This window comes from Chiloscyllium punctatum, chromosome 15 (assembly GCF_047496795.1).
Source record: "Chiloscyllium punctatum isolate Juve2018m chromosome 15, sChiPun1.3, whole genome shotgun sequence".
In the NCBI taxonomy this organism is placed as follows: Eukaryota; Metazoa; Chordata; class Chondrichthyes; order Orectolobiformes; family Hemiscylliidae; genus Chiloscyllium; species Chiloscyllium punctatum.
Window position 1 is genome coordinate 60,303,813 of NC_092753.1, and position 11,264 is coordinate 60,315,076.

The 11,264-nt window shown below is 41.0% G+C and overlaps 1 protein-coding gene across 2 annotated transcripts in view; it reads left to right on the forward strand.

The window, feature by feature from the left end:
• wdr3 (WD repeat domain 3) overlaps positions 1 to 3,518 on the forward strand; it is an 80,867-nt gene extending 77,349 nt beyond the window's left edge. For both annotated transcript variants that reach the window (XM_072585240.1, XM_072585239.1), the window contains exons 25-27: positions 249 to 377; positions 570 to 663; positions 3,076 to 3,518. In XM_072585240.1, the coding sequence (XP_072441341.1) occupies positions 249 to 377; positions 570 to 663; positions 3,076 to 3,231 (379 nt within the window). In that variant the 3' untranslated portion in view covers positions 3,232 to 3,518. The remainder of the gene's footprint in view (positions 1 to 248; positions 378 to 569; positions 664 to 3,075) is intronic.
• The last annotated feature ends 7,746 nt before the right edge of the window (positions 3,519 to 11,264 follow it).

Genomic DNA, 11,264 nt, shown 5'->3' on the forward strand with positions numbered 1-11,264 from the left:
TTTCTGGACTGAAAGACTTGTTTGTTTAGAATTATTCAGAATTAACATATTTGATTGGAGTCCAATTTAGTCCTTTTTTAAACTCAGAGTTATTATCGTATATGCTTAAACATTTTGGTGTCATAGCAAAAAGCATATTTGTAAATACTCACTGAAGGGAGATAGATACACTGCGCTTTGAAATTATGTGCACTTACAGTTTGAAACATACATTTTTTTGGTTATTTTTGTCTTCGCTTCTTTTCTAGTGAAATGGAGGAATCCTTGCTCGTCCTACCATTTTCCTACATTCCTGATCTGCTCACACTTTTTAATGAGTACATTCAACTTTCTCTTGAGGTTGAACTCATTTGCCGCTGCCTTTTCTTCCTGCTGAGGTAAGACAAGAACAGTTTTATTCCCCTTTCCCCACCACTATAAAGTTCCTTTAGGCTCTTTCAGTTGGTAGTGGGATGGATAAGTTATTGTTTAATTTCGTTTTACTTTAAAACAGGGCAAAATTCAAACTGGCCATGAGTAGTAGAGATGTAATGGACTGCTGTTGTTGTTCTGTTTTTTGTTTTCATCAGGATTCATTTTGGCCAGATCACAAGCAATCAGATGCTCCTTACAGTCATTGACAGCTTGAGAAAAAACACAATAGGAAAGATTAATGAAATGAAGGTAAGGTTTCTGTTCTTCCATAGCTAAGTAATAGTTCATGAGCATCAATAAAGTCAATTCCAATAAGATAGCCCCGAAAAATCTCAAATTTTGGACCCAGTTCTGTTTGCATTATATCCTGTTGTTTATAAAAATACTTTCATATGAGTAAGACATGGAATAAAGTCACCCTGACTTTACAGAGGGTTACCTAGAATGATTACTTATGACATAGAGTTAATACACCATCAGTTTTGAGGGCTTACCTTTTGGATTACACTTTCAGTTTTATATGTAACACTGCAGTTGGTCTGTTGCATATATCACCTCTTTTTGGAGGATACTGTTAGACTGCAAGGTATTGAAGGAATTATAAATTCATCACTAAGCATTTGTTAAACAACTTGATAACAGCAAGGAAATTTTCACTTTATTGTCTTGGGAGACTTCCTCAGTTAGGACTACATTCACTGGATTTTAGAAAAATAAGGAGAGATCTCATTGAAACCTGTAAAATGTGAGCAGGACTATACCACGTAAATGCAGGAAAGATGTTCCTAATCGGAGAAAGTGAGGACTGCAGATGCTGGAGATAAGAGCTGAAAAATGTGTTGCTGGAAAAGCGCAGCAGGTCAGGCAGCATCCAAGGAGCAGGAGAATCGCCATTTCGGGTCTATGCCCTTCTTCGGGAATGACTGAGATAAGGTGGGGGGAGGGGAAATGAGGAAGCTGGAGAAATCTGCATTCATCCCTTGTGGTTGGAGGGTTCCTAGGCAGAAGATGAGGCGCTCTTCCTCCAGGCGTCGTGTTGCCATGGTCTGGCGATGGAGGAGGCCAAGGACCTGAATATCCTTGGCGGAGTGGGAGGGGGAGTTAAAGTGTTCAGCCACGGGGTGGTTGGGTTGGTTGGTGCGGGTGTCCCAGAGGTGTTCTCTGAAACGTTCCACAAGTAGGCAGCCTGTCTCCCCAATGTAGAGGAGGCCACATTGGGTGCAGCGGATGCAGTAAATGATGTGCATGGAGGTGCAGGTGCATTTGTGACGGATATAGAAGGATCCCTTGGTGTCTTGGAGGGAAATGAGGGGGGATGTGTGGGCGCAAGTTTTGCATTTCTTGCGGTTGCAGGGGAAGGTGCCGGGAGTGGAGGTTGGGTTGGTGGGGTGTGTGGACCTGACGAGGGAGTCGTCCTTCCGGAATGCTGATAGGGGAGGGGAGGGAAATATATCCTTGGTGATGGGGTCTGTTTGGAGGTGGCGGAAATGACGAAGGATGATACGATGTATCTGGAGGTTGGTGGGGTAGTAGGTGAGGACCAGTGGAGTTCTGTCCTGGTAGCGATTGGAGGAGCGGGGTTCTAGGGCAGAGGAGTGGGAAGTGGAGGAGATGCGGTGGAGAGCATCGTCAACCACGTCTGAGGGGAAATTGCAGTCTTTGAAGAAGGAGGCCATCTGGGTTGTTCGGTATTGGAATTGGTCCTCCTGGGAGCAGATGTGGCGGAGGCGAAGGAATTGGGAATATGGGATGGCGTTTTTACAGGGGGCAGGGTGGGAGGAGGTGTAATCTAGGTAGCTGTGGGAGTCAGTCAGTTTACAGTAAATGTCCGTGTTGAGTCGGTCGCCCGAGATAGAACTGGAGAGGTCTAGGAAGGGGAGGGAGGAGTTTGAGACGGTCCAGGTAAATTTGAGGTTGGGGTGGAAGGTGTTAGTAAAGTGGATGAACTCCACCTCCCACTCCACCAAGGACATGCAGGTCCTTGGCCTCCTCCATCGCCAGACCATGGCAACACAACGCCTGGAGGAAGAACGCCTCATCTTCTGCCTAGGAACCCTCCAACCACAAGGGATGAATGCAGATTTCTCCAGCTTCCTCATTTCCCCTCCCTCCATCTTATCTCAGTCCCAACCCTCGGACTCAGCACTGTCTTCTTGACCTGCAATCTTCTTCCCGACCTCTCTGCCCCCACCCCCTCTCCGGCCTATAACCCTCACCTTAACCTCTTTCCACCTATCGCATTCCCAACGCCCCTCCCCCAAGTCCCTCCTCCCTACCTTTTATCTTAGCCTGTTTGGCACACCTTCCAAAAAAGATGTTCCTAATGACTAGGGAGTCCAGAAGCAGGGATTGCAGTCTAAGAGTAGACAATTTAGGATTGAGATGAAGAGAAATTCCTTCATCAAGGGAGTAGTGTGCCTATGGAATTCTCTGCCACAGAATGTGGTTGAGGTCACAACGTTGAATGTTTTCAAGGAGTTGGGTATAGTCCTTGGGGGCTAGAGGAACCAATGGGTATAGGGAAAAAGCAGGGACAAGGTACTGAATTGGCTTATCAGCCATGATCATACTGAATAGTAAAGCATACTTGAGGAATCTACTCTTGTCGTCTACTCTTATTCCTATTTTCTGTGTTTCATTTATATGTCTGTTTTGTAACAGGATGTCCTTGGCTTTAATATGGCTGGACTACAATTTTTACAAAGAGAGATAGAAGCTAAAGAAGATGTAAGCTTTTTTGCTGATGCAACTGAGAAATTCCAAGAGAAGAAGAGAAAAAGAAAGAAGCAAGAGAGAGCTATTCTCATGGTCATGTAGGATTGCTGCAAGGACCTTCAAACTTTATTTAATGATGGACCTTTTAATATCACATAAGACTGATGAGGTTGGCACAACAGAATCGAAAGAAGAAATGTGCATCTGAACCATAAACCTGGAAAAATGTTAACTTCCCATTCCACAATATTCACTCGGATTTATACCAGACAAAACATGATTACCTATTAACAATTAATTATGCATCTATTTGGATTTTTTTATGCACAAACACCAGCTCAGCAGCTCATGTATAAATGTGGTTTAATAAATGCTTAGTTTTGTTTGCATTCCTTCTGTGAAATATAACAGTATGCAACAAGTTCCCCATTTTGATTATTCTAATTGGGGTGGTCACTGGAATTGCTGCAAAAAGTTAGATGTAATTTCTATCCCTTTTGGCTACATTGATCCTCAACATTTAGAGAACATGAGTTCTTATTTCAACAAGGCAGTTTAAAAGCTTTCGCTTGATTTCTTAAAAGAGATCAGATTTGACAAAAGCAACTATATTGTCCATGACACTGCAGGGAAAAAAGCCCTGGCTTTGCTTGCTTGATCTAATTTATAGGATTCCAGTTCCACATCATTGTGGCTGACTTCATTGCACTTTGAATTGGTCATCTAGTTGCAAATGATTTTTATCAGCAACATCCACATTTTTAGGGCTTTCCAACAATTTCTAACGAATTTCTTAATGATCAGTGTGAGCAAAACACAGAAGCTGCCACAGAAGCAGACTTGGAGAAGCATGCAGAAGTCAGTACCACTGTGAAACAGACTGGAAGGATTGTGCATCGTGTCAGCATCACTGTGAGAAGCAAAGAAACCGCAGATGCTGGAACCCAAGGTAGACATGCAGGAGGCTGGAAGAACACAACATGCCAGGCAACATCAGGAGGTGGAGAAGTCAACATTTCACATGTGACCCATCTTCAGGATTGGGGGGAGAGTGTAAGGGGAGCTGCAGATAAGGCGGGAGGGCAGGGTGGTGAGGTAGGGATTGGTGAACACAGGTAGAGTGTATGACCTGGTTGGTCGATGGGAGGAATGAATCGGGTTGGTAGCTGCAAGAAATGATTGGTCAGAGGAATGGATGGAAGGAGGGGCTTGGAAGGGAGTCAAGGAATGGGGAGGGAGGCTATTTGAAATCGGAGAACTCCATATTGAGTCCTCCTGGCATCACTGTGAAGCAGACAGGGATAGCGGACCTATATGAGAAGGGCAGCAGCTGCAGGAGTTGAAAACCTACATCAGTTTCTACCTGAGAGATCTGAGGTGGGAGGAAAACAGGAAGATGATTCTGTGTCTCTTTTGATTGGCCAATTGACATAAATAAGGAGACCTTTATTCCAACTCAAGCGTAAAGTTAGGAATTTGACTTGCAAAATATTTAACATGCTAATTTATGAAATAAATAGAGTAGAGATTGCACGGTAGGCAATGTGTAGCAGCTATCAGATACCAAAATAGTTCACAGATTACATCTGCAGCAGGGGTTGGCTGATTGAGGAATCTCAGCTTTGATGAGCTGAAGGCTGAACTGCAGGCACTACAACATTTCAGGGAAGAGGAAACATTGTTTTAGGAGATGATTGTACCTTTTAGATAAATCACATCATATTTGTTCCCTGGTCAGAACAGTTTGTTACGACTGCGAGTAATGCAGGTTTTGGAATCCAGAATATAACTTCAGAGGATACTTATCCAATAGGTTCTTACTCCTGATGTTGATCAGTGTGCAGACTGGTGAGGCAAAGTGAATGATAAATAAGTGGGCTGCCAGGCTGGAGAGGAACTTGGAACAAGAGGGAAAGGATCAAGTTGTTGTGATCCATGTAGTTTCCAATAGCATTGGTAAAACCAGGAAAGAGTTTCTGCTGAGCGATTACAAACAGCTCAGGACTAAATTCAAAGGTGGAACCACAAAGGTAGTAATTCCCAGATCCACATGCAAACTTGCATAAACAGCTGTCGAGATTGTAGGTGGAATGGATTCTAATTCATGGGGCACTGGCCCTATTTCTGGGGAGAGGGAGGCAGGCTCTGTTTGAACCATGTTGATGCCAGTATCCTCATGAATCGTATGCCTAGGGTTGTAGACAAGGTTGTAAATTAATTAGTAAGGGGTGGAGGTTCAATTTAAAGGAAATTTTAAAAACTTAAAAAGAAACGAGAGCTGAAATGCAGGGTAGTGAAGACAATAAATTGTGACAGGAAGAGGCAGAAAATACAAGCAGAAGAGTACATTAGAAATTAGAACAAGAACAAATAATAGTAAAAAATTAAAACTTAAGGCTCTTTATTTGAATGCATGCAGCATGAATTGACAGCACAAATAAAAACAAATGAAGATGATTTGTTAGCTTTTACAGAAATATAGTTGCAGGGTGATCAAGACCTGGGACTCGATATTCAGGGGTATTCAACATTACGGAAAAATAGACCAAAGGAGCTGAGGTAATGCTATTAATAAGGACAAGTCCAGTGGTTAACAGTAAATAGGTGCAATAGATCATGATGTGGAATCAGTTTGGGTAGAAATGAACAATAGCAAGGGAAAGAAGTCCCGGGTCGGTGTCTACTATAGACCCCTTGAGGAACTGCCTCATTGTAGAACAAAGTGTAAATTATGAAAAGATGAAAGTGTGTAAGAAGGGCATGACAATTGTCATGGGTGATTTTAATCAGCATATTGACTGGAAAGATCAGATAAGGGAAGACAAATTTGTCGAATGCCTCAGGGATTATTTCTTGAAGCAGTGTGTTGCACAACTTATCAGGGAGCCAGCTATTTTAGACTTAGTAATGTTTAGGTGGGATTAATAAGAAATGTGTTAGTAAAAAGGTCCTTTAGGAGGTAATGGTCACAAAATGACAGAATTTTAAATTCAGAGAGAGCAAATCTAGTCTCAAACCAGTGTCCTCACCTTAAATACAGAGGTATGAGGAAAGAATTGTCCAAAGCAGGCTGAAAGTGAAAATCAATAGGTGAGCAGGGACAGACAGTTAAGCAAATATTTCCTAATATTCAGCAAAATGGCAAAAAGTGACTGGATGAACTATCTTCATTAACAAATATATTTAAGTATCCAATTACAAACTTCTTTATATTCATTTGCAGGATGTTAATGTCACTGGCAAGTCCAGCATTTATGGCCCATCCCTAATTGCCCAGATTGCGAGTTAAGAGTTAACCACATTGCTGTGGGTCTAGAATTCACATGTAGGCCAGACCGAGTCAGAAGGGCAGATTTCCTTCCCTTTGTGGCATTAGTGAACCAGCTGGTTTTGCCAGGCAATTGGCAACACCTTCATGGTCATCATTAGACTCTTAATCCCATTCCATCATCTGCCATAGGGGCATTGGAACGCAGGTCCACAGGACATTACCCAAATCTCTAGATTAATAGTCTAGCGATAAGGCCACTGGGCCATCACCTTCCCAATAACTAAGACATGCAGCCCCATGAAAAGAAGAGGTAGATCTGTGCATGAGTATTAAAAAAGTTAGCATGCAGGTGCATCTAGTAACTAAAGCAAATCGAATTTTGTCTATTGCTAGGTGTTAGAGTTTTAAAATAGGGACGCCTTTTTTCAACTATTAATGAGATGTTGGTGAGGCTGTGCCGAGAGTACTGTGTATATTTCTGGTCCCCATATTTATGACAGGATATGCTGGTATTGAAAACTATTCAAAAATGATTCACTAGGCTGATTCCTGGGATGAAAAGTTTGGCTTATCAAGAATGGCTAAACTGGCCTTAATTCATTACCTTTTAGATCGTCCTGAAGCATACAAGACTCTGAGTGCGCTTGACTGGCTGGACATTATGAAGACGTACCCATTATTGGGGATGTCTTGAAATAGGAGACATTGTTACAGAATATGGGGACTTTAATTTAAAATCAATAAAAAAAGAATTTCTTCTCTAAAGTTGTGCAGCACAGCAATAGACCCTTCAATTCAACTAGTCCTTGCTGAACATAATCCCAAACTAAAGTAGCCCCACCTGCCTGCTCCTGGCCATACCCCAACAAACCTTTCCTATTCATGTACTTATCCAAAGGGTAGTGAATGTCTGGGATTATCTGATCCAGATAGTAGTGGAAGCTGGATCACTGAAATCATTTAAAGCGGGAGTATATAGACTTGTAAAATATCGAGGGCTTCAGGGCTTTGAGGAGCTAGCATGAGGAGTTGAGCACTTGAACAAATCCTTCATGATTTTATGGAATGGCAGACAGGCCGGCTTCAATGGGTTAAATGGTTTACTCCTACTTCTATTTCTTGTGCATTGGGAGGTGAATTCAGAGATAGCTGCCAGTAGCACAGTACTCATAAATCCACAGCTGCTCAGATTTTTCCTGAGCGACCCAAAGCAACACTCCTTACTTTCTGGACTCACAAAGCATTTTCAATTTACTGTAAAGGGCTTTGCTAGATTCTTCAGTACTTCATACCAGTTTGTATTGATTAGTGAGTGTCCTGTCAGATCCCAGCAGGAGCTTCACCTGTAACCTCACCAAATCTGAACCCTGTCACTGGTACTGTGTCAAAGGACGAAATGGACCTGCTTTATTTTACTGCTTCTCAGTGTATAGCCACCAATCAGGAAGAAGGAGTGCGGCTCTGAAAGCTTGTGTTTTCAAGTAAACCTATTGAACTATAACCTGGTGTCGTGTGATTTTTGACCTTGACCAATCAGGAAAAGAAGAAGTGTCGTTTTCAATGTTAATGGGCTGCTGTACCAGAATGGCCACCACTTCAAGTCTGTACCATTCCAGCAGGGACCACAAGGTAATGATTAATGTCAAGAAGGTGGTGATTAATTTCAGAAAGGTTATGGTCAGTATCAGAAAAATATTGCTCTTTTATAAGAATATATCATGAACACAAGGCAATTTATAAAGTATTCAAGTTTTGTTTGACTTCAGGGCAAAATAGAATCTGTGTTGAGTTTCATTTTTAAAAATTCAGTAGATACATTTTCCATTTGCTTTTTAAAATGTACAACACACAAAGGGCCACTTTAAGCAATGCTCCTGATGATGATACCACCCAAGTATTTTTGTATTGTGCTGACTACACGTAGGCTTGACACTAGAGGGGGCCATTGCTTTGATAATGGTTATTGAGGAACAGCGGAGGCATCTTGGTTTTTGGCAATTTATATGTACGAGTGGGAGGGAGAAATGTCAGAAATGGCCATAATTTGGCCAGGTATGTCCATTCCGTTCAAATATTCGTACAAGGAGCTCAATCTGGACAGAATCAACTAAAAGAGTGTAGAACATGAAACAGGCTAAATTTAACCCATAGCTATTTATGCTTGAGTTTTCCTGATTTTATGCACTGGTTCACAAATCAATCTGCTCAACGCACAAAATTTTGCTCATCCCTCCATGGTGAGTTTCCACCAATTAAGCCTGTCTGATGCCATTAAAAACTATGCACTTAGAATTTTGGTTTCACAAGCATCCAGAGTCATATTAATCCATTGCTAATAATTTGCAACTGCACTGAGCAGGGGTTAAATAAAATCTCACATAATACTAATTTCTCCTCATAATAATGTTAAAAATTCAATGCAGTTTCAATGAGTTCCGATTCAGATAATTATTCTGTCCTTGAAGCAATAACCCGTGACCAGCAATCAATTGAAATCTTTGGTCTTTTCTTTATTAAGGTGTAGCACAATGTTAGATTAAACTAATTTAACATAAAGCAATCTTGAAATCCACGTTCCAGTCAATAATCCATGTGCTCATTAACACTGTTTAATTTTGTTGACTCAAACGAGACTTTATGGTAGAATTTATGTGAATAAATTGCAGTGAAAAATTGAGCATGATTGCGCCTTAGCAAAACAGACATCATTTCCAGCATATTTTAAATGCATTGCCTGATGTGTCCAAAAAAGTGAAAACTCTTGACCAGTATGTTTAAGGTTGTAGCTATTGCTGCTATGACATCTTGTAATATTCTTGGAGTACGTTCTTTGTTCCTCATACAGATGAAGGGGTTGACTATTCAGCACCAAGGTAAGAAGTTTGTTCATTCAAGGAGTTTGATCGTTTGGAATTCTTTAGCTTTGGATGCTGTTGTTGAGCATCTTCAAGGTTAAGAGCAATCAATTTTGAGTACAATAGGAAATCAAAACATTTATTGAAATTGTGAGAAAGTGTAGCTGAGGTAGACAATCAGCTATGATCCTTAAGGGCTCCTATGGTCGAGTGGTAGTCTCCATACCTCTGGAATAGGAGGGCTTCAAGTCAAACATGCTCCAGAGGTATGTAATATTATTTCTGAGATGGTTAATTCGGAAACATCTGTAACTGTATTTGTTGTGAGCCCAGTTGGTAGAGCATCATAGTTTCCTTACAGTCAAAATCCAGGGAAATTATACTGAACAAGGACACATACTTTGGTTCTGCTTTCAGAAATATAAATAACCTTCCAGTAATGTTAGGGAGCCAAGAGCCTAATGAGAGGATTGAATTGAAGGCAATCAGTGCTGGTATGAAAGTAGTGCTGTAGAAATTAATAGAGTTAAAAGCTGACAAATCACCAGGGCCTGTTAATGTACGTCCCAGAGTACGAAAGGAAATGATCCTGTAAACGTTGGGTGCTTTGCTGGTCACCTTACAAAATTCTGTAGACTCTGGAGTAGATTTTATAGATTGGAGAGTGACAAATGTAACCCTACTATTTATAAAAGAAGGAACAGAAAAAATGTAAAGAGAATTGCAGACCAGTTGCACTATCATCAGGAGTGGGAAAAATGTTTGAGTCTACTATAAAAGCTGTGATAACTACATTTGGAAGCCATTAATGGGACTGGGCAAAGCCAGCATTGGTTTATGAAAGGCAAATTGTGCTTAATAGATCTACCTTACATCTTTGAGGATTTAACTAATAAAATAGATAAGGGAAAGCCAGTGCATGTGGTCAATTTGGATTTCAGAATGCTTTTAATAAGGTCTGTCATAAATTGCTAGGTAAAATTAAATCTTAACTCTTTCTTGAATATAGTCAGTGATTTGACCTCCACGTTGTTCTGTGGTAGGGAATTCCATACGTTTACTACACTCTGAATGAAAAAAAATCATTCCTCATCTCAGTCCTAAATGGCCAGCCCCACATGCTAATACTGTCACCTCTGGTTCTCGACTCCCAGCCAGGGAAAACATTTTCCCTGTATCTAGTCTGTCCTGTTAGAATGCTATACATTTCAGTCAGATTCCCTCACCTTCTAAACCCTTCTATAAGCCTGGTCAGGGACAGTAGGAGATATCATACTGGAATGGATCAAGAATTGGTTAACAGACAGGAACTAGGATGGGAATAGTTGGGTCTTTTTCTGAGTAAATGACAGTGAGATACTGCAAGGAACAGGTCCTGGGCCCCAGCTATTCACGTATATAAACATTACCAGGGTGAGGCAACCAAATACAACATGTCCAAGTTTGCTGATGAAACAAACCGGGCAGGATTGTGAATTGAAAGGAGGATGCAAGAAGGCAGTAAGGTGATTTAGACAATTTAAGTGAAGTGGCCCATCACACAACAGATGCATACAATATACAATGTAACATTATAATCTTCAGTGTGAAAACAGAAAAGTCAGCTGCATTTAAATTGTGTAATATTGGGAAGTGTGGATATACAAAGGGATCTGAGTGTCGTTGTGCACTAGTCAATGAAAGTAGACAGGCAGGTGCTGGAAGCAATTAAAAAGGCAAATAATATATTGGTCTTCATTACAAAAGGATTTGAATTTAATTGGGTTGAATTGATTGTCACGTGTGCTGAGGCACAGTGAAAAACTTGGTCTTGCGAGCAATACAGGCAGATCATATAGTTAAGTAGCATAGATAGTAAATAATAGGTAACCAGCAGCAAAAACAAAAACACAGGTACAAGCAAATGTTAAGAGTTTGTGAGTCCATTCAGTATTCTAACAACAGTAGGGTAGAAACTGTACGAAACTTTCTGGTGCGTGCGTTCAGGCTTCTGTACTTTCTTTCCGATG